At 43.8% G+C, this 24,723-nt stretch overlaps 1 protein-coding gene across 1 annotated transcript in view; it reads left to right on the plus strand.

Moving 5' to 3' along the window:
- The window catches only part of LOC145353153 (uncharacterized protein C3orf38 homolog), a 46,793-nt gene extending 25,795 nt beyond the window's left edge, over positions 1–20,998 (plus strand). The window contains exon 4 of the mRNA XM_080203594.1: positions 20,948–20,998. Coding sequence (XP_080059720.1) covers positions 20,948–20,957 — 10 coding nt within the window. The 3' untranslated portion in view covers positions 20,958–20,998. The remainder of the gene's footprint in view (positions 1–20,947) is intronic.
- The last annotated feature ends 3,725 nt before the right edge of the window (positions 20,999–24,723 follow it).

Genomic DNA, 24,723 nt, shown 5'->3' on the forward strand with positions numbered 1-24,723 from the left:
AGATTCTCTACCTCTTTCCTGCAGTATCTGTGCTATATTGTGCTTTGGTGTTTAAGTTAGTGAATCTCTCTCATCCACATAGAGCCTCCTTTCATTTCTGCTTTAAGCAATAATTGTTGTCTAAAGTAAGACAGGTGCAACTTTAGGAACAGCTAACAAACACTAACAATTGTTTTACTCCTAACTTCTGTGATGTCGGGTTGTACAGTCCGGGATTTCCACTTAAAAGTTTAAACGAGGGCAGGTAGAATTTAAGTACAGACATTTCGCTTCTTACTTGAATGCAGAAAATCAATTAATCTCAAAGGCAAGCCTGGATAGAATATGCGTAAGTGAAATTTAATTCCCTACCCCAATGAACAAACTGGCATATATAACTCAACCGAAAGTCTCTCTGCTTGTTAACTGGTCAAAGCTTGATTTAATAAGACTCAACAGTGAATAATTGCTTCATTCTAAAGAAGCAGGTATTTAATTAAGGCTCACAGAACCTACATTTGGCTTTTCAGAGAGCGTACAGGAAAAGTAAACTTCCTTCTGACGTTTTTGGCCTATGTAAGTAACTCAGACGAAAGGTGAAGCACAGTCATTGCTACTTTCACAAGATGGCAACATTAGAAAGACCGAAATTGCCAATTCTACGCAATTGCCCTGGAGCCTCCAGGAATGAAATCTCAATCTCCGAGACACTGACAGGAGTAAACCAGGAACAAAGTCAGACACACGCTTAAAGTAACGTTAACATAATATTGGCTTTGAGCATTTTTGTTTATTAGTTACGAAAATATTTGTGAATGGGAGGAAAAAGGCTGTTTGACTGGGTGGGGCAACACGAGCAGTGACAAAATGGCCAGTAGTACGTCCAATGCAGACAAGAAAACAGGCTCCGTGGAACTCCTGCGAGTGTGGAAAGGACGGTCACTACAGCTTCTGAGGGGCTGATGACAGCACGGATGTAGACTTGACAGGAGGGAGCAGCTAATGCATGAGGCTCTCAACTAGAGGGTAAAAAAATGGAGAAGAGTGAAGTTATCACATTGTAGTCAATGGGGATTTGCATCTGGCCTGGTGCTCTCAGAATAAGTGGCTTGGACGAAGATCAACTATAACTGAAATTTGGAATATGGAGCTACAATGTGGAGCAGCACAATAGCAGAGTGGTTAGCAGCACCAGGAACTTGGGTTCGATTCCCAGCCTGGGTTACTGTCTGTGTGGAGTTTGCTTATTTCCTCTGTGTCTGCGTGGGTTTCCTCCGAGTGCTCCAGTTTCCTCCCACATTCTGAAAGACGCGCTGGTTGGTGCGTTGACCTGAACAGGTGCCAGATTGTGGCGACAAAGGGAATTTCACAGTAACTTCATTGCACTGTTATTTATTAGTCACAAGTAGGCTTACATTAACACTGCAATGAAGTTACTGTGAAAATCCCCGAGACGCCACACTCCGGCACCCATTCGGGTACACTGAGGAAGAATTTAGTATGGCCAACACACCTAGCCAGTACACCTTTTGGACTGTGGGAGGAAACTGGAGCACCCAGCCGAAAGCCACGCAGACATGGGGAGAAGGTGCAGACTCTACGCAGACAGTGACCCAAGCTGGGAATTGAACCAAGGACCCTGGTGCTGTGAGGCAGCAGTGCTAACCACTATGCCAAAAGAGAGCAGGTATTCCGTCCTTTGGGTTTGGGATATTACCTGGTAGTTAAGGAATTATACAGCAATTACAACACTGTCAAACAGCACATGGCAATAGTCATTTGGTTTTCACAGCCTGTATCTGAGCAGAAATGTATTTATTTAAAGCGCTTCAATGCCACATCGATGAACTGTCCCTAAATATGTTGAAATACTGAAATTAACCCGGATCCCTGGTGTAGTGAGGCGACAGTTCTAACCACTCTGCCCCCCGCACCCCCCCCACTTCATTTCTCTGGCAGTTCCCGTCAGGGAAAACACATGGAAATTTTAGCTTTGTGGGCAACAAAAGATAAAATCTCCAGAGATAGTGTCAATTACTGTTGCAGAGAGATTATTAGACAGCATTGATGCTACTGATGGTTTTCAGTGTGCAATCCCCGTGTTCCCCCCGTGTCTGCGAGGGTTTCCTCCGAGTGGCTTTAGCCGGCTGCCAAATGGTGCCATACGGTGTCCTCCTGGGGAGGGGGGGTGGTAAAGGAAGCTGTAGAATGAGGGAATCCTAGGCTAGTTTATGATTCTAATCAGAGTGGCATTCTCAGAGTCCCAAAACCAAGTTTCTCACTTTTTCTCCCCGTTGCAGAGAATGATCCTGGAGCTGGGGAAACCAGGCATGGTCGCCTAAAGGGGGCGCTGTTGGTCATTTTATCGATAAGAAAACGTGGTTCAAGACTAGCTCTCCAATCAGCATCTCCTCAAATATTCATTTTCCAACACCGCAGAGAGGTGTTTTTAAATAAGGTTGAAAAAAGATGGTTAAAAGGCTGAAGAATGCCCAGCTTTCTCTGCGTAGTGATGGGCGGACCGGGGGAAACACTTCAGCAAAATCTTGCCCAGGTTTTAGGCCCAACTTCGGAAAGAAACAACAACATTACGAAGACCTTTGATGAATCAGCAAAGAGAATTTGGGACATTTTTCCAGAAGTTAATCTGTGAGGCGTGTTTTTAATACCAAGGCATGGCACTGTCAGGATTTAATGTGAGGAATGATTTGAGTTGATTAGATTTATTATTGTCACATGTATTGGAATTCAGTGAAAAGTATTATTTCACAGGCACTATACAGACAAAGCATACCATTCATAGAGAAGGAAGCAGGAGTGCAGAATGTAGTGTTACAGTTACAGCTCAGGTGTATTTCCATTGTCTGCTCCTTGCCCGCTCTGATTCCGTGGTGGGCGGAGCGGTAGATTTCTGGCAATTAGGTCAGTTTGCCAATACGTTGCTCCAAGAGGTAACAGTGAGATAGAGAGACAGCGACGTTAGTGATGCTATTGAACTTGGATCCAGGCAGCTGAAAGTATGGCCAATGCTCAGGAGGCCAGAATAAGGGGACTGCAGCCAGCTCAATAGATTATAAGGCTGGAGGAGGTTCGCGATAGGGAGGGGAGAGACCAAGGACAGATTTCAACACAAAGGTGGGAATTTTGAAAGACATTGGCTGGAATTCTCCCATCCTGCCTGCCACTGGAATTTTAGGGTGCGGATCCCGTCAATGGGGAAACCCCATTGACAGTCGGGTAGAAATTTCCGGATTTTAAACCCGCGCGGCTTGAGAATTCTGACCATTATCTTGGCTGGGAGGCAATGTAGGTCGGTGAAAAGAGGGTTCATGGAGGCATGGAACCTAGGATGAGTTATGTTATAATTCAGGTCAGAAACTGCAAAGTGTTTTATGAAGCCCACCTGGATCATAAATTTTGCACTTTGTATTAGCTAGGGTAAGCATGATATGTTTCACTTGAGGTATTATGCAAATGACCCACTAGGGAGCATTTTATCAAACAAAGTTTATATAAGAGTATAGTTAACATGTAAAGAAAGAAAATTATCAATAGCTGTTATCAATTACAAACAAAAACACAACAACCATGATAATGTATAACCCCTAACAAGCATATCTAAAATGTTCCAATCAAACAAAACCTCCCTTAGACAAAACCCTTTCCATAGGCTTAATACAGCAAAGACTAATTCTCACTCTATTGGCCCTTCTGGACACATCCAGGACAGATTTGAACAACAATAGAGAGAGAGAGAGACTCTTTAAGCAAGTTAGCCACCAACAGCAGATTCTCTACTCCAGGAGGGCAAGAAGCCTTGCTTTTAGCTAACCAGCAGAATTTTCAAAACCAGAGGGAGAAAGAGAAACACTTCAGCTTGATGTCTCTTCTAAAACTAAAAACTGCAGCCAGCCAAACAGAAAATGAAACCTTAAATTCACCAAGAAGGACAATAAACTGTCCAGAACAAGACTGCCAACCAGTTTTCCTCCTAACAATGCAGGATCATAAAAGATCCCAGGGTAAAAATAAACAAACACCATTTAAGCCACTGAAGGAGCAATAAAAAGACACCCACAGACAGCTAGGCAACAATGAAATAAGCTGAGGCTGTGAGAGCTGCAGGGAATATGAGTTTTTTAAAAAAATTCTTAAAGGCACACTAATGTCACAGTTAGGATATGGGACAAAAAGTTTTGGGCTGGTCTCAAGTTTATGGAGAGTAGTACGTGGGAAACCAGCCAGGAATCTGTTGGAATAGACAAGGTTAGACCTAACAAAAGTCATGAGTGAGGTTTTTAACATCAGATCAGCCGACACAGGGGCGATGTCATGGAGATGGAAATGGTAATGGCGCGTATGTGAAATCGAAACATATCTTGGAATCAAATGTGACATCAGAAGTGGCAAACAGACTGACTTAATCTGAAACTGATGCCAGGAAGAGGAATGGAGTCTGTAGCCAAAGAGCAGAGTTTGGAACAGAGATCAAAATTGATGGTTTTAGTCTTCCCGATTTTAAATTGGATGAAATTCCTACTCATCCAGTAGTGGATGTTGGATAATGGTCATATTAACAGTGAAAGATTCAAGAGAAGAAGTTCCGTGTAGAATTGGCTATTGTTAATGTGCACATGAAGACTAGTGCTATGCTGTTGCATAATGTTGCTGAGCGACAACATGTAGATGAGAAATAATAAGGGTTGTGGACACCAATGGTAACAATGCGGAAGCAGGAAAAGAAGCCACAGCAAGTTATACTCTGGGAGGGATTGGATCGATAAGATTGGAACCATGTGGGAGCAGTCCCACCTAGCTGGACACAATGGAAAGGCCTCAAGGGGAGGATGATGGCGTGGCCAATGGTGACAAGGTTGGCAGAATGATCCGGAAGGATCAGGGAACTTCTCTGGGAGGAGAGGGAAGAAAGTCAGGAGCCCGATGCAGCAAGGAGAACATCAGTTATGTCACTTAAGGCATAAATTCATAGAATCCCAACATGCATTCAGCCATCGAGCCTGCACTGACAACAGTCCCACCCTGATCCTATCACCGTACCCCCTCGTATTTACCCTGCTAATCCCCCTGGCAACAAGGGCAATTGAGAATCGACAATCAACCTAACCTGCACATATTTTGGATTGTGTGTGGAAACTGGAGCACCCGGGGGAAACCCACACAGACACAGGGAGAAGGTGAAGACTGCACACAAACACCCAAGGCTGGAATTGAATCCGGGTTCCTGGCACTGTGGGGCAGCAGCACTAACCACTGTGCCACCATGCTGCCCTAATTGGAGAGCATTTTTAGATGGAAAGGATATTTTCCCACTGTTGGAGTGTCACCCACCACCTCTCTTGAGGTGCCCTCCCGGTGGGTAGGTCAGAAGGCCACCAAGTCCCCTGATCTGACGCTGCAGTGATTAATGGGCTAGGGTCACAGCCGCAGACCCCACCTAGTGGAGGGGAACCCCCTTCAAAAAGCTACAGTGATGGCTTCGGCCACACATACCTCCAATACTTCAAGAACATCTTCTATCTCATGGCATCCTCATGGCTCTCCACCACCATTGGCAATGCCCAACTCTCCCTGTAAGGCCACCAGCTGAACACACCCTCGGACGTCCTGATCGGGTCTTCTGCCTGCTGTCTCTATTTGGACGCTGTTAATTGGTTGCCTCTGGACAGAGCGTGGAAATGGGCAAGACTTGGACACCATCAGGGACAGGACATTTATGTCCCAAACTTCGGATCTAATGTCTGCTGGAAAATTCATCCTAACCAGTCTCTTTGAAAATTCTGATCTGAATTGATTTATTATTGTCACATGTATTAGCATGCAGTGAAAAGTATTGTTTCTTGCACATTATACGGACAAAGCATACCGTTCACAGAGAAGGAAACGAGAGAGTGCAGAATGTAGTGTTACAGTCATAGGGTGTAGAGAAAGATCAACTTAATGCAAGGTAGGTCTATTCAAAAGTCTGATGACAGCAGGGTAGAAGCTGTTCTTGAGTCGGTTGGTATGTGACCTCAGAATTTTGTATCTTTTTCCCAATGGAAGAAGGTGGAAGAGAGAATGTCCAGGGTGCGTGGAGTCCTTAATTATGCTGGCTGCTTTACCAGGGCAGCAGGAAGTGTAGACAGAGTCAATGGCTAGGAGGCTGGTTTGAGAGATGGATTGGGCTACATTCATGACCTTTTGTAGTTTCTTGTGGTCTTGAGCAGAGTAGGAGCCATACCAAGCTGTGACACAACCAGAAAGAATGCTTTCTGTAGTGTATCTGCAAAAGTTGGTGAGAGTCGTAGCTGACATGCCAAATTTGCTTAGTCTTCTGAGGAATTAGAGGGATTGGTGGCCTTTCTTAATTATAGTGTTGTCATGAGGAGACCAGGACAGGTTGTTGGTGATCTGGACACCTAAAAACTTGAAGCTCTTGACCCTTTCTACTTCGTCCCCATTGATGTAGACAGGAGCATGTTCCCCTTTACTCTTCCTGAAGTAGCTGACAATCTCCTTCGTTTTGTTGACACTGAGGGAGAGATTATTGTCGTGCTTCATTCCCAGCGCTACAGATTTTCTCAATTCCAAACATTCAACTTCAATGTTTGTGAATCTCTGAAGAGCCTGTATTGGATATCAACAGCTTGGCTTCTATTCCGGGCCTAGTCAAGACCCCTGTGTAAAAGTGAGTTTTTTTAATATGGTCACTTGGTTTTCAGCTCAATTTGAACTTTAGACTTTCCCACTTGGTATCACCACTTCAACACTGATCCACAGAGTCATTTACACAACAGAAGGAGGCCATGCAGCCCACTGGGGCCTGCTCCCTGTGGAGCAACTCAGCAAGCACTACCTCCACAACACCCCCACGCCCCCCCACTCAATTCCCAGATCCCTGTAAATTCACCCCCTTCAGGTGCCCATTCAACATTCCCTCCCCTCCTCACAATGCTCCCTTACTCCAAGCCCTCCACCAAAATCATTGGTTGCCATCTATGCAGTGTCTGATGTAAGTTCAGCAAATCAAAAAGGAATATCCTTCCTTTCAGATCATCACTGGAGCAGCGGAAACTTGTGGCTTTGAGGACGGTGACAGTATTTTGGGTCTCCCTCCATCTGGTTTTATACAAGTATGGAAGAAAATCAGTTGGCAGGGATAAAAGACAATTGAATCTCGTGCTTTCTCTTGAGCTGCTATTTCTTGAGACTGGAACTAAATACTTATATGAGTTAATATTTTGTTAATCAGAAAGTTGATGAATTTAGGAGGACATACAGACCATTAGACCATGGCTGATGCTAACTCTTCATCTGGAACTATTCTCTCTAATCCCACTTCTCTAACATTTCTTTCTTAGGCTCTTTTCAATGTGATCCAAGTACCTTTTAAACAACGTGGGGTGAACCATTGCTAAATATCCTCCACACAATAAAAGTTTTCTTAACTGGCTAGTTTTGTTCATTAGGGATAATCCAACAGTCAATACCCTTTTGTTGCTCATTCAACAGCCAGGTGGAAGCAATTTTTCATATTTACCCAGTTCAAACCTTTTACAATTTTTAAAAATCGCTATTAGATCCTCCCTGTTAGCCTTCTTTGTTCACTTGCGTGGGTCTGGGCTAAATCTATGACTGAAAATATCCACAGAAATGTCAAACCTTTCTACAGTAACATGCAGAAAGCTCAGTGCATGTTTACTGAGTGGTTTGTGTGTGTATGTTTGAATGTGGGGATGGTGATGTGTGGTTGCTGATTCATCTTACAGTTCTCACAGGTATTAGATGGTGATTTCACTCGGTGCATCCTGTGGGCATTTTTTATTTCTGTGTCCCAACCCTTCTTCATATCGCTTCTCGGCCTTTTGGCTAAGATGAAGCATCGGATCGAGCCCAAGATGGGGTGCAACGCCTTATCCTGTCAGCTTGGATCTTGTTTGTCTCTCTTGTGGGGCTTGTGAATTGGACTCAATTTGAATTGGTTTTTAGAGCAAGCAGGGAACTGGATTTGGGCTTGCTAGGTCCCCTCCGTGGATTGACCTTGTGGCCAGAATTTTCCAGCTGTTCAGGCCAGTGGGATTCTCCAGTCCCGCTGCAGTGAATGGAAATTTGGCTGAGCGCTAAATTTTCTGCAGCGATGGCTGGGCGTGAATGGCCAGAAAATTCCACCCTGTAACTTTAAGAATGGGGTAAAAACTTTTGAAAAATTTCCTTTTCAATGTGTAAAATTGTCCCTGCGAAAGAGATCATTTTAAAGAAAAGACATCACCTCAGTTTCCAATCACCTCCCTTATCTTTGTCCAGAATCAAACTTGAGTTTATCAGCTTCGCGCATGCAGCCCCGTGGACCTTACAATAGCTTCATCTCTCACTCAAGTAGCCTCTGTGTTTGTTTAAGCTAATGGGACATCAGCTATCTGCACAAACTCAGCTGTGCCACAGTGGAACTCCACAGTTGAGTGCCATCTTAATTTGTATCAATTGGACAGACCTCCATTGATTGCCCCTTCATTTGTTTACATTTCTTGAACTTCTTATTTCAGTGGGCTCAATGTGCGGCTCGAGTGAGCTTAGCTGGAGGCCCCAAGAGGCTTCTCCCGGTCTCTGCCAGTTCTGAGCAGCCTGCAGCTGTGTCCTGTACAGAAATAAATACAGCTGACCTGATGGAATGGATCCCAGTGCTGGCAGCTGGAGTTGGGACAGAAATGTTGGTGCAGTAAGTATTGCACTTCCCTTTCTCTGTGTTCCTCTATCCCCCAGATAAAAGAGAGACTTGCATTTACATAGCACTTTTCGGACAACTCAAACCACTTTTCTGCCAATGAAGTCCTTCGAAGTGTAGTTACTGTTTTAATAGAGGAAATATAGCAAGCTATTATGTGCACAGCAACCTCCCTCATTAGAGGGTTGCAAAGCCTCCTGTGGTGGTCAGGAATCTCCGCGACCTGATGTCAATCTCACTGCAGCCAAAGAAAGCCTTTTGGGGATTATATATTACATTGACGCCATTGGGCCTGTTTGATCCACAAGCATTATCTCCCACATTATCCCACAATTCCCCCCAACTGCCACTAAACCTGGAAAGAGCGCTCTGTGGTGCTGGCTCAGAAATGTAGACCACAATTTTCCTGTCCCGCCGGCCACGGGAATAGTAGCTAGAACCCACTTGTGCCACACTGCCAGCTTTCTGCAACATCACCTCCACTGATATCTCCTAGAATGTTGAAAAACCTAAATCAAACAGCAATGTAATAAAGAATATTAAAAAAAAAGGCTGGAAAGATTCGGCAGGTCTGGCAGCATCTGTGGAGACAGACAGAGGCCGGGATTTTCTAGTCCTGCCAACAGCTGGCACTGTCGTGGGCAGGGCAGGAACATTGGAGAGTGACCAAAAATCAATGGATTTTCGGCCATTCTCTAAATTTTTCTTTGGAGAATGGCAGGCTTCAATCCTGGCGGGACAGGAAAATCGCACCCAGAGTTAACATTATGGGTTGAAAATTAAAAGTAAAAAGTAAAATTTATTTATCAGTCACAAGTAAGGCTTACATTAACACTGCAATGAAGTTACTGTGAAATTCCCCTAGTTGCCACACTCTGGCGCCTATTCAGGTCACTGCAGCTAACCAGTACATCTGTCAGACTGTGGGAGGAAACCGGAGCATCCGGAGGAAACCCAGAGGACACAGGAAGAACATGCAAATTCCACACAGACAGTGACCCAAGCCGAGTCCCTGGCACTGTGAGCTAACCACTTTCAGCGGAACTGGACTTAGAACAGCAATATGATGGCCAGATAATCTGTTCCTTTAAAATATTGACTGCAGGGTAATGAGATAATTGATTTCAGTTGGAGCAGAAGGCTACACTATCATGCCAGTGTCAGCTATGGCTCCGTTGATGCCACTCTTGCCTTTGAGCCCAAAGGTGGTGAGGCCAAATCCGAAATCTAGGTAGGCAACTGCAGGTTTCATATATTTGGGAGTTTTAATTTAGTAACCAAGTTTCACAGGAGTGATTAACAAACAAAACACCAAAGCACAAGAGGAGACTTGAGGCTCAATCAAAGAGAGAGGATTTAGAGAGTGTCTTAAAGGGATGGCAAGGAAAGTTCAGGGTTTATATTTAAGGTATGGCTGCCAGTGGTCACAATCTAGGATGTGCAAAAAGAATCTTAAAAGAACAGAGAATTTAACGAGCTGTAGGATTGAAGGATGCTTGAATTCATTGAATTACAGAATTCCTACAGCGCAGAAGGAGGCCATTCAGCCCATTGAATATCCAGGCTCCATCCCTATAGCCCCAGTTATTTACCCCACTAATCCCTCTAACCTACACATCCCAGAATAACAAGGGGGAATTTTCGCATGCGCCTAACCCATACATCTTTGGACTGTGGGAGGAAACCAGAGCACCCAGAGGAAACACAGACACACACACACACACACACGGAGAACATTCAAACTCCATACAATCACCCAGGCCAGGAATTGAACACAGGTTTCTGGAGCTGTGAGACAGCAACGCTAATCAGTGTCCCACCATAGAGATGAGAGATTTTAAAATAAGGATAAGAGTTTTAAAACCGAGGCCAATTTGGGCCAACATGTAGAACGGTTAAGTGATCAGGATTTAGCACAAGTTAGACTACAAGCAGCTAAGTCTAGATCAGCACAGTGAGATATCTCGTAACACCAGGAGTTAAAGTCCAACAGATATATTTGGAATCACAACTTTCAGAGTGCTGCTTCTTTACCTGATGAAGGAGCAGAGTTTCAAAAGCTCATGATTCCAAATAAACCTGTTGGACTTTAGCCCGGTTTTGTGAGACTTCTTATTGTGCCCACCCCAGTCCAATGCTGGCACCTCCATATCAAGTCTAGATGAGCTTATGCTTAGAGCTAGTGCAAAGCAGGAGGCCAACTAGCCCCATGTAGTAATGACAAAGTCTGTTTGGAAAAGATGTTAAACTGACACCCTTTGCTTGTCGAGGTGAAGGTGAAAGATCCCATAGTGCTATTTTGAAGAGGAGTGAGGAGTTCTCCCTGGTCTCCTGGCCAGTATTTATTTCTGATTCAAGATCACAAATAGAATTATCTGGTCATTATTACGTCATTGTATGGAGGACATTGCTGTGTGTAAATTGTGTTTCTATAATAAAAAAGTGGCTGCAGTTTAAAATGACCTAATTGGCGACAAGTGCTTTGGGATGTTAGTGGTCATTAAAGGCGCTATATAAATGCAACTCTTTCTTTCTTGTCTTAGTACCTCAGTGATAGGGAAGGCAAAAGTTGACCACTGCCCTGCGAGCCCTGCTGGAAAATATGAGTAGGACTTGATTGTAATGTCCTCGGCAGCCAAATAGTCTCAGGATACTGGACCTCGATATGAAATATAATCACAAGGCAAAGTGTCAGAAGAATGCAACATTTTTGGGACTGTTTTGGCCAGCAGCCCAAAAGCAGAAAAGTAGAGAGGGGGTAAATGTTTCCTTTCTGGCTGAAATCTTACTTCAGCTCAGTTAAAATTGTTTATTTATTAGTCACACGTAGGTTTACATTAACACTGTAATAAAGTTACTCTGAAAATCCCTTAGTCACCAGACTCCGGTGCCTGTTCATATACACTGAGGGGGGGAGGAATTTAGCATGGCACCTAACCAGCACGTCTTTCAGACTATGGGAGGAAACTGGAGCACCCGGAGGAAACCCATGCAGGCACGGGGAGAATGTGCACACTCCACAGTGACACAAGTTGGGAATTGAACCCAGGACCCTGTTGGTATGAGGCAGCAGTGCTAACCACTGTGCCATAAAAACCACTGTGCAGGTATCCCAGGCAATAAGATCAAGAAAATCCTAACAGCGTGAAAACCATTTTGGGACCCAACCCACGTGGGATTTTCTGTCCTCACCACCATTCCCGCAACCCCCTCCCCCCTCCCCAAAAATGGGAGAGGAAAACCCCTCCCCACTATCACAAAAGAATTCAAGAAACTGTGCAAGCCGCATTAAATTGTATTTTGTGCAAGCAAAGAAAAGATAATTTCAGTATTTCAGCATATTTAGGGACATAGTCTGGTAGTTAAGGAATTATACAGCACTTACAACACTGTCAAACAGCACATGGCAATTGTCATTTGAGGTTTTCAAAGCCTGAGTCTGAGCAGAAATGTATTAATTTAAAGCGCTTCAATGCCACATTGATGAACTGTCCCTAAATATGTTGAAATGCTGAAATCATCTTTTCTTCGAGCGCACAAAATACAATTTAATGTGGCTGAATATTTAGGTAGAGGGGACGGGGTCATGGGAATGGTGGCGAGAGCGGAAAATCCCATATGGGTTGGGTCCCAGAATGGTTTTCACGCTGTTTGGATTTCCTTGATCTTATTGCCTGGGAGATTGTTCCACCCCCAGGCAATAATTAACGGGAATGTAACTTTAAAAGTTGGGATTTGCACAGATTTAAATGTCATTATGAGGGCTTTATGCCTGATAGTCCCCCTGCCACCACTTTCCCCATCCCTGCACACACACACACACACACACACACACCACCCACCCCATTCTTGCGACATACCCTCACAACAACAATTTGTATTGTATAGCATCTCTGACACCAGTTAAACGGCACAAGGTGCTTCCCAGGAGTGTTGTCAGGCAACAATTTAACACAGAGCCACAGCAACCACAGCACACAAAACTAGCGACCAAAGGGTTAGGTTTTCGGAGTGTCTTAAAGGAGGACAAGGAGGCAGAGATGTCTGGGGTGTGAACAGCTGAGCTTAGGGCCTCTGCAGCTGAAGATATGGTTCTCAGCGGTGGAGAAGTTAAGACAAGGGATGTATAAAAAGGCAAGAATTGGAGTGCAGAGACCTCAGTGAGTTGTGAGGCTGGATGATGCTAGAGGCATCAAAGAGGGATGAGGATATGAAGGGGACGAGAAGGTAAACATGGAGAAAATAACTAAAATCAAGGCATTTCAAACCAGGCTCATTAATGCATTAATTTGTCAACATATTGATGAAGTTTGTTGATGTGAGCCTTTATTAAAATAGGAATATATTTTTGTCCTTAGCACTACTGTAGTGGAGATTTAAATGTTGCGAGTGGATGATTGCAATCTGGACGCACGTTCCCCATAGTGCTGGATCCATTGCTCAATGAAGTTTATTTCTGCATGTGCATCCTCCCATAACTTTTTCCGAGGGCGGGCTTCTCGTTTTCCAGTTCACAGAAAGTGTAGCTACATAAATCAAGCCTTTGACAAGTTACAGCATCCTGGCTTCATTTGAGAAACGGCCCTCTTGTGTTATATCCAGGAGCTGTTGAACTGAATGCGCGCCCTCCGCAGAAAACACAAAGAACTGGAGGAGCCTTGATATATGGGCAATCGGCTACTGGCTGCGATATTAATGCAGCCGTTCCCCGGGGAAATGCACTTCTTGGCCCAACTCCTGTTTCTCGCTGTCATCAAAGATCTGCTGGATACCATCAAACATGAACTTCTTCCCTTCGCGAACGTCATCATCCTCTACGAATGGTTAACTGTTACTCTGAAAGACAGACAGTAACTGAGCCACTGCGACAGATTTAGATGAACTTGCAACATTGGGCAGATAAATGGCATGTCGCCATCAGCACTGAGACCAAGTCAATACATGGGAAAGATATATGGCACAGTTGCCAACCCATCTATATCTTGTAAGGGATACAAACTTGCAGCAAATAAATGTGTCAGATAGTAGTAAAAAAACAGTGGAAAGTGAGCATTGTCAAGAATGCTTGGCCCTACTTAGTATCATTAATAACTTCAGCCTTCTATTAAATCCACTAATGGAAAAGAGAAAAAAAAACACTTCTCTTGAACTTTAGACAATCCAAAGTGATTGAAAGCAGTGACTTGATGCTCTTTCTGTAAGTGGACAGTATATCCAGAAGGAAGTAGAAACTGCAGTCTATCAGCTTTCTCTTTTTGCAGAGATCAGAGGAATCACCTCGACTCACCCGACTTCGTTTCTCTCCAAGATACTCCTGAAGGTGGTGTCACCAATCTGCCAAAATATTGGCTTGAACTGTAATTTGATTAACTTCATTTATTCACATGGGGTGAGAAAAATAGGACAGGGGACAGAACAACGCACTCGTGTCACCACCTGTGCGGAGTTTGCACATTCGCCTGGTGTCTGCAGGGGTTTCCTTTGGGTGCACCAGTTTTCTCCCACACTCCAAAGATGTATGGCATAGTTTGATTTTCCACACACCTGACCAAGGAACAGCATTTCCGAAAGCTTGTGGGTTTATTATCAAATAAACTGGTTGGGCTTTAACCTGGTGTTGTGAGTCTCTTATGTAGTTTGATTGGCCAGGCTAAATTGTCCCATGATGTCAGGGGGGATTAGCAGGGTAAATATCTGGGGCTACAGGGATAGGGTTTGGGTGGGATTGTTGTCAATGAAGGCTTGATGGGCCAAATGGTCTCCTTCTACACTGTAGCAATTCTATGTGTTCACAGTGACAGCAGCCTGATCTTGTAAAACTCATGTCTGTTGTTGGGCATAGTGAATGCAGCTCGCGTCTCTTTTATAGACATTCTGTCACATACACTAGCACATACTTACGGTAACATTTCACCTAGGACAACCTTGGTTCTCATACTTCTCATGGTTTAGTCTTTCTCCCTCAAGCTAGCGGCTCACATGGCCTATTAGTCAGCAAACATCCTGGAATGCACTGTGAATTCTAAATAGACGTAAAGCATTTGATATGACTAGCTTGATAACACAATATCTCCTTTGATATTTCTATTTGTTTGTGTGGCCCAAGCAAAGAGTTTCTAATTGAATTAACCCATTCCTGTTACACGGAAACTAAAAATGAGCTCTTAAAAGCTAAATGCAGTGAAATTGAAGGGCCAACTTTCTCCAGCTTTGGCTTTGTATTTATACAGAACAAAATACATTACTTTATATTTACACTGAGGCTGATTCTATAACTATGGGTGGAATTTTACCGGCACATCCGCCTGAGGTTCGTATAGTCCCGCCCAAGGCCAACCGAGAATGCCATTCTCCAATCCCGCTCACCTCCAGAATCGAGGCGGGCGTGCTGGTAAGATTCCAGCCTATGTGTCTTCATTATAAGCGACAATATCAGAATCTATCAGATATAGAATTCCGACAGTGCAGAAGGAGACCATTTGGCCCATTGAGCCAACAATCCCACCCAGGCCCTATCCCTGTAACCACACTATTTACCCTGCTAGTCCACCTAACATTAAAGGGGCAATTTAGCATGGCCAACCAATCTAATCTGCATGTCTTTGGAATGCAGGAGGGAACCAGAGCACCTGGAGGAAACCCACGCAGATACGGGGAGAATGTGCAAACTCCACAGACAGTGACCCAAGCCACGAATTGAACCCGGGTCCCTGGCGTTGTGAGGCAGCAGTGCTAATCACTGTGCCACCATCAGGGGCAATTATGGAGAACTAGAAAAACACAGGCAAATGCTGGCAGGACACATGTGAAACTCAAAAGTGTTGAATCAATCCACTAGAGGTTAGACATTTTCTTGCCAACCTACTTTTCGCACAGTTGGAGAATTAGCAAGTGTTATGAAGAATTCCAACTATCCTGAATTTCCCAATGTGATGTCCATGAATGAGCGAATCCCACCAACGTTATGGTATCCAAGTATTAGAGAACTAAACTCTGAACAAATAGTTGCGGTGCCGTTAGTCTAAAGGAATTATTAGATACGTTAAGATATTGAAATATCACCCAAGGTGGGATAAAGTGCTGGACAGAATAACATTGTACACAGTCAGGATAAATGTGTTCCCTAGGTGAAGAATTCCAGAATGAGGGACATGGGTTCAAGATAAGTCGCAATAGGTGTAGAGGGAACAGGAGGGAGACCTTTTTTATGTGGAGGGTGGTGGGTATCTGGAATTCACTGCTCGAGTTGATGGTGAAGGCACAGACCTTAAATTCTTCTTAAAAAGTATCAGGATCTGCACCTTAAGTACTGTAAGCTACAGGACTATGTGCCAAGTGCAGGAAGGTAGGATTATAAAGGGTATCTGAGTGTCCTCAGGCAGGCATGAAGAAGATGGGCTGAATGGCCTCCTTCTGTGCTGGAACATTTCTATGGTTCATGTCTAAATTCAATATGAATTAAGCATTCCATACAAATAATTTAGATCCAAGTAAAACTTGTAATGATCGTGTTACCCAAAATTATTCAGCTAATCATGCCAAATGATCTAATCCAATCATTGGGCTGGCACAGTGGTTAGCATTGCTGCCTTGCAGCTCCAGGGACCCAGGTTCGATTCCTGGCTCAGGTCACTATTTGTGTGGAGTTTGCACATTCTCCCCATGTCAGTCACTGGAGTGTGGCGACCAGCGGAATTTCACAGTAACTTCATTCCGGTGTGAATGTAAGCCTTACTTGTGACTAATAAATAAACCTTACTTTACTTTTACTTTGTCTTCATGGGTTTCCTCCAAGTGTTCCGGTTTCCTCCCACAGTCCAAAGATTTGGAGGTTAAGTGCATTGGCCGTACTAAATTGCCCTTCAGAGTCCCAGGATGCCTATTTTAGACGGATTAGCGGGTTAAATATGTGGGATTATGAGGGTTGGGCCTAGGTGGGATTGTTGTTGGTTGAAGCTTGATGGGCTGAATGGCCTCATTCTGCACTGTAGGGTTTCTATGATTGTATGATTGTCAGCCAGTATGGAATGGCCAGGTTTAACGCAAAGATTTTTTAAAATGATTATGTACCTTAGACACAATCGCAGCAGTGCCATGACTATGGGAACATTCAATCATCTCTTTTTTCCTCCCACTCACTCTCTCCTTGAACTCCTGAAGAAATACGAACGATTAGGGCTGAATTTAGGCTGCAGACTCTTGTCAATGAAAAATAAATTCCGACTGTTTGACCATATTTCACTTAAGCCCCTTCACTTAGAACCTTTGGTAACTGTCGGGGGGAGAGAGGAAACCATTGCTTCCTGTGTCTGAGCCAGTTCAAATTCAGGTCTCCGAGCCTATAAAGACGACTATTCTAACACTCAACCATTTGGTCCTTTAGAATAAATGAACTGCCAGCTATTGTTTTCCAGATTTACTTAAGTTCAAGCACATTTCTGTTGTTTATTCGCAAAGACCGGCCTCAGGGGAGTCTGCCTGATGTCTTTCAAATTCTACTGGAAAAAATATTCTTTGTAAGCTCAAACTTTGAGCCTGTGCTGAGATCTGTCACATCAGGGGAGGAGGACACCAGAGTAAGACTCCATTGACATCAGCTAGTGGGACAGATCTCAAAGACTGATGAGGCAGAGTACAGGAATGAGATAGAGAATCTGGTGAACGAGTGTGGCGACACTAATGTCTCCCTCAATGTCAATGAAATGAAGGAGATTGTCATCAACTTCAGGAAGCGAAGGAGAATATGTCCCTGTCTACGTCAACAGTAACGAAGTAGAAAAGGTCGAGAACTTCAAGTTTTTATGTGTCCAGATCACCAACAATCTGTCCTGGTTCCCCCATGCCGGCACTATGTTAAGAAACCCAACCAACACCTTTACTTTCCCAGAAGACTAAGGAAATTTGGCACATCAGCTATGACTCTCACCCATTTTTACAGATGCACCATAGAAAGTGTCCTTTCTGGTTGTATTTCTTGGTATGGCTCCTACTCTGCCCAAGACCGCAAGAAACTCCAAAGGCCATGAATGTAGCCCAATCCATCATGCAAACAAACCTTCCATCCGTTGACTCTGTCTACGCTTTCTGTTGCCCCAGCAAAGCAGCCAGCAGAATTAAGGACCCCATGCACCCCGAACATTCTCCCTTCTACCTTCTTCCATTGAGAAGAAGATCCAAAAGTCTGAGGCCACGTAGCAACCGATGCAAGACCAGCTTCTTCCCTGCTACTGTCAGACCTTTGAATGGACCTATCTTGCATTAAACCGATCTTTCTCTACACCCTAGCTATGACTATAACACTACATTCTGCACTCTCTCATTTCCTTCTCTATGTACGGTATGCTTTGTCTATATAGTGCGCAAGAAACAATAGTTTTCACTGTATACTAATACATGTGACCATAATAAATCAAATCAAATCAAAAACTAATGGGATCAACCAATAGACTTCTCAATTGGAGCAAGAGCAGTTTTCATCTTGATCATTCTACAACAGTGATCCTTCAACTGTCAGTTAGTGTCAGCTCCATTGACATTAACTAGTGGGACAGATCTCAAACAATGATAAGACAGAGTACAGGAATGAGATAGAGAATCTGGTGAATGAGCGTGGCGATGCTAATCTCTCGCTCAATGTCAACAAAACGAAGGACTTTGTCATCAACTTCAGGAAGTAGAGGAGAACATGCCCCTGTCTACATCAACAGTGACGATGTAGAAAGGGTCAAGAGCTTCAAGTTTTTACGTGTCCAGATCACCAACAACCTGTCCTGGCTGCCGCCATGCCGGCAAGATGTTAAGAAAGCAATGGGCTTACTTTGGCTTTCAGGTGCTGGTGAATGTGAAGATGAATTGGATTTTCTGGCTGTGCTCACTTCAAAACTGGAAAATCCCACCCGCGGTCAATGGACCTTTGCATGCTCCGCTCCGCCTCCCCCCCCCATGATTCCTGTGGTGGGTGGGATGGGAAAATTCCACCTGAGATGTGAGTCCCTCATGGCTGTCAGAGAATAGTTGAAAGGGCTGACCCCTGCACTCTGACCTTGGCCCTCCCCCCAAACATCCTAACAACTGAACTACCCCAGTGGAAGAATAAGATGCAAACCCACCTCGGAAATCCTAGAGAAATATCCTCAGGCTGATCAGCTTACCAAAATCTCCAGGCATAAGAATTGGTGGGTATTGACAGATACTAGTGAAAGATACAAACGCCTGGTGATCATTAATTTGCCTGACAATCCTATCTTCCTTTTTCCCTACTCACACAGTAACTGCAGGGGAAGTAAGTGATTAGTCTACATTAAACTGCCATGCAAGTTTAGAAATACACTTACACAGGAATATTAAAGATTAGAAACTTCCCCTTGCCCCCATCAGCGACCTAAGATAAATAGATAGCAGTTCATTAATTACTGATACAAAAGTAACTGACCCTTATTGCTTTGATTGGTGGTTGCCAGGCTCCCTCTAATCCAGATAAATGCATTTCAGTCCCTTGATTCCTCAAACCAAGATTCGAAGATTATTGATAAATTAATATTGAGCTATTCAAAGTTAAAATTATTCATATCAAAATGATTGGACTAATAACACTGTTCCTTTTCATGTATTTTTAAAGCTTTTAGAACACGTGAAATGCACTGATTTATTGAATCTGCATTAACAATATCCTCACACCTTTTGTATTGGGATGGAGTGAAAAGTATTGTTCCTTGCTCGCTATACAGACAAAACACACCGTTCATAGAAGTCTGAAAGGAGAGAGTGCAGAATGTAGTGTTACAGTCATAGCTAGGATGTAGAGAAAGATCAGTTTAATATATGGCAGGACCATTCAAACATCTGACGGCAGGTGGGAAGAAGCTGTTCTTGAGTCGGCTGGTACGTGACCTCAGTCTTTTGTATCTTTTTCCCGATGGAAGAAGGTGGAAGAGAGAATGTCCAGGGTGTGTGGGGTTCCTGAATATGCTGGCTGCTTTTCCAAGGCTGCGGGAAGTGTAGATGCAGTCAATGGATGGGAGGCTGGTTTGCATGATGGATTGGACTACATTCACAACTCTTTGTAGTTTCTTGAGATCTTGGTCAGAGCAGGGACCATACCAAGCTGTGAATGTATAGGAACATGGTTGATAAGGTATCTGGTGTACATTCTAGAAAAGCCTGTACATGTGCCATGAATTCAGCTCCTTTGTGATTTTTTCTCAAAGAGTTTTATTGTGACTTTTGCTCCAGTCAGTGGACTGGAATGCATTACACTAAACTGAATAAAGGATTAATCAAATGAACCAATCAGAATATCCTTACTTTCAGAACTTACCTTGTTGTTACCTGTGATAGCAATTAATAAGTAAAGCAAACTTGCAGATTATTCTGCAACTAGCCAGGTAGTCCATCATCCTCAAATTGCAATGGTTAACAACATGGCATGGTGTGGCATGGGTGGCACAGTGGCACAGTATTTAGCACTGCTGCCTCACAGTGCCAGGGACCCCAGTTCAATTCCACCTTAGGTCACTGTCTGTGGAGTTTGCACATTCTCCCCATGTCTGTGTGGGTTTCCTCTAGGTGCTCTGGGTTTCCTCCCACAGTCCAAAGTGTGCGGGTTAGGTGGATTGACCATACTAAATTGACCTTAGTGTCACAAAGATTAGCAGGATAAATATGTGAATTTACGGGGATAGGACCTAAGTGGGATTGTGGTCAATGCAGACTCGATGGGCTGACTGGCCTCCTTTTGCACTCTATGGATTCTCTGATCCTATGAAATGTTGTGTAGGCGATGAGATCGGATTTGATTGCTTTCAGTGGACTGGTAACAGCTAAACTCTAGGGCCAGGAGCCTTGCTGCTCTCTTAACACGGGTGATGTAATCAGCTCTATATCAAAAGGAGCTTACCACCTGGCCCAAAGCATCTGTATGTTTCAAATAATAGTCCTCATTTAATATGGAAATTGGGGTCCTCTGACATGAATAGAGCCTTGATTGCCCTTTTAGATGGGGACTGATGAAAGCTTACATTGTGCACTCGCTGACTAGTTCCATGGGTGATGGATCTGAAGAGGCCCATTAAAGGTGAGTGTCGAATGAGTTTTGTGATTCCTGGACGAGCCCGTTTTGTGATGCAAAACAAATTGGGTCATTTGCCGCATACAGAGGGGGGAGTTTGGGTTGGGGGTGGGAGGGTGTCAAAGAACAGATTCTCCAGGATTTCTGCCCTGGCTGATTGGTTCTGGTCTTCTTTACAGCAGGGCGTGAGGACATATCCTGCTTTACATAACAGAGGGGGCTGAGAATGGCATCCATCCCGGCGACATATAACAACAACCACTGGAGAAGAACATCAATACAGCCAGACAGAGATGCCTTCTCCGAACAAAATGGTGGCCCTTTCCAAATAGACTGACATTCGAAATGATAGCTGACTGGCTGTCTTCAAGAAACCATATTTGTACATCTTACATCCGGCAGCGTATGGCATGGATGTAGCCCAATCCATCAAGCAAACCATCCATTGACACTCTACACTTCCCACTGCCTCGGAAAAGCAGCTACTGTAAGAACATAAGAAATAAGAACATAAGAAATAGGAGCAGGAGTAGGCCATCCAGCCCTTCGAGCCTGCCCCGCCATTCAATAAGATCATGGCTGATCTGAAGTGACTCAGTTCCACTTTCCCGCTTTCTCCCATAACCCTTAATCCCTTTGCCTACCAAAAACCTATCTACCCGCGTCTTAAATATATTTAGCGAGGTAGCCTCCACCACTTCAACGGGCAGAGAACTCCACAGATTCACCACCCTTTGAGTGAAGAAGTTCCTCCTCAACTCTGTTCTAAACTGCCCCCTCCCCCCCCCTTTACCTTGAGGCTGTGCCCTCAAGGACCAAGGATCCCACGCACCCCTGGACTTACTGGCCGGAAGTTTACTGACATACCCACCTTGGAATCAGGGCGGACATGGCTCACAGAACGGAATTCTCCGAGCGACATTGTAAAATACCGGCCACTCTCTTCCACCTTGGGAAAAAGATACGCAAGTCTGAGATCACGTGCCAACTGACTCAAGAACAACTTCTTCCCTGCTCCCATGAGACTTTTGAATGGATCTACCACATATTAAGCTGATCTTTCTCTACATCCTAGCCATAACTGTAACACTATATTCTGCATCTTCTCCTTTCCTTCTCCCTTGTGTACTCTATGAACGGTATGCTTTGTCTGTGCAGCGTGTAAGAAACAATACTTTTCACTGTATTCCAATACATATGACAATAAAAAATCAAATGAAATCAAATGTTTGCTTAGAGCAGACATACATTATGCTGAGAAGAATGGCATTGGAGAGAACAGCACCACACCAGTCCCAATCCATTAGCTGATACCACGAGAGAGAAAAACAGAAAACATGCCCACCCCACATGATGTAGGCCACATCAGACAGAGATTTGAGGTAATCAACCCAAAATTGCACCACTCCCACTCCAGTAGCATCAGCTTTCATCAAAATAAGTGCAGTTTTCAGGACTTATCCAATAGGGGTTATTGGGAACTGAACAAGGAGTAGGGAACTTAAACATTTCCCCTTTCCACTTCTAAGGCCACTCGGCTGAGCTGTAGCATGCTAGCAGCCAACTGCTGAGATCCATCAGCTCAGCATGGACCCTTTGATGTGTTGGGCTCACCTACATGTCGCAGTGTCTAAGTGTGCCTGCGAGAGCATTTTGAAACACTGACGATTTTTGAATGCTTTCAATTCAGCATGTCTGTCCCATCAGAATACAAGCCAGTGAACTTAATCAGCTTTCCTGGATGAAGATGATAGAGACGAGAATTAAATGAGTCATTCACAGAATTAATCTGTCATTTTACTGAGAGCAGGTATGCAGCCAAACTTCTTTCCGGCAGACAATGCAAGGATCATTGACCAATTGGCTTCTGATCTCAAAGCCAGATATAAGAAATTAAGCACCAGAGTTGAGAACATCATTACTCACTGTTAAAGCACAAACAACGTGCAAGGGGTGATTCGGTGTATCAGGACCAGTAGGTTTAAGAGCAGCATTTGAGTGTCCAACTACAGACAAGCATGGCTGATGTCTTAGTCTTAAAACATCACAGGTGCGGTTTTGTATCCACTATCTAAAAGTCAAATTGAAAAGCCATATCTTGTGAGAGAGATATGGATCTGGAGCCAGCTATATGCCCCCATCATAGTGCAGGTAGGAGTTGAATGCATGACATGCATTTGGGAAGGTGGTGGTGTACTGATATTGCCATTACACTAGTAATCCAGAAACCCAGGGTAATGCTGTGGGGAGCCCAGGTTTGAATCCCATCTTGGCAGATGGTGAAATTTGAATTCAGTAAAATTCTGGACTTAATAAAGGCCAATGGTGACCATGGAACTGTTATCAATTGTTGTTAAAACCCATCTGGTTCACTAATGTCCTTTAGGGAAGGAAATCTGCCATACTTATCCAGTCTGGCCTACATGTGACTCTAGACTCACAACAATGTGTTTGACTCTTGATTGTGCTTCAGGGATTAAATGCTAATCCAGCCAGCGATGCCCACATCCCATGAATGAATAAAAATAATGTATCCTGTGGAAGCAGGATGTGAACTTCTTGTGAATTCTCTCTCTCTCACACACACACACACACACACCATCCAGATGGAATGACGTGCAAGTGTGATCTGGATTCATGAGTAGCACAGTCAGTGAATCAGCAGCTGTTAAAGGGGCGCTGTCAGCAGGTAGCATGGAGCTGAATGGAGGGCATTCACCTTGCAACTGACATTTTGATTTGCAACTTCTGTCCAAACTGGAAACAACATCCCTGAAAAGACTCCAGTTTGCATTAAATTTTGAGCTGAGGGAATGACAGCTAACCACACTTGTATTTTGTGTATTCAAAAGTAAGTTGAAGAATGGGATATCTTGCCAGTGATGAATGAAATTTACACTTTAATAAGCTGACTGGCAGCAGCAGCTATGCATCTCCATGGGTCAATTAATGTTTATGGACATAAGTAATAGGCAAATTCAAGAGGCTGAACCTCTTGTATTGATTGACCTTTCGAGCATTCTCCTGGGGCTAAGCATCTGTTTCAAAGCCGTCTTAGAGTCGCCTTCCCTCTGCAACTTCCTGCTATTTAACCTGCCCATGTGCTTCCTGTTGCTCTGATTAGAAGGGCTGCAGACTGCAAGGTGCATTTCTTTAAGAACTGGTTGAACCACTCTGCAAATAGATGGAATAGATGATACGGGGGGCATTTTTCATTGTTATAAATTGATAATATTGGGGGCAATGATTAAAGGTATTTTCAAACTAAATTAGGAATACTTGAAATTATAGAGAAGATAAATATCTCCATTAGACACTGTGTAAAGGATATAACTAATCTTTTATGGGTCCCGCGAGAACTGTTGCTGAATCTGCCTATGAAGGATACTCCATCAACGTATAGACAAACATGATACAGATGGAAATACTCAATTATGAAACGGACATTGTAACTTTGTTTTACAGGTTTCTATTATCAGGAAGGAGTCACTTACACTCATTAATTATGATGCTTTGAATATTTCAATGCTGTACAGCTATGCACAGGAATCATAATATTTTAGTAAGAAAGATTATATTTATAGATTTATAATATTTCAGTTTGGAAGCTGAAACACCCATTAGAACTATGTACCCTGGCATGAACAGTGGCACCCATTCCACACTAAGTGTACCCAAGAGGTTCCTGATTGATTGTGAGATATGCAAGCTTGATGTCAGCATTGCTATTTTATGGGAAACCAGGTTAGCCAATGCAGCATCTATACCTGAGGCTAACTACACCTTCTATTGGCATGGCAAAGGATATTCATGGACAGGTGGGGATGTACGAAAGGAGCTTAATCCAATAAGCACAGAAAATCTCAATCATGTGAGTATTTTGTTATTTTTTTCATGGGATACGGGCAGGCCAACATTTGGCACACATCCCTAATTACCCTTGAACTGAGTGGCT

Source organism: Carcharhinus amblyrhynchos, chromosome 15 (assembly GCF_965287045.1).
Source record: "Carcharhinus amblyrhynchos chromosome 15, sCarAmb.v2.hapA, whole genome shotgun sequence".
Lineage (NCBI taxonomy): Eukaryota > Metazoa > Chordata > Chondrichthyes > Carcharhiniformes > Carcharhinidae > Carcharhinus > Carcharhinus amblyrhynchos.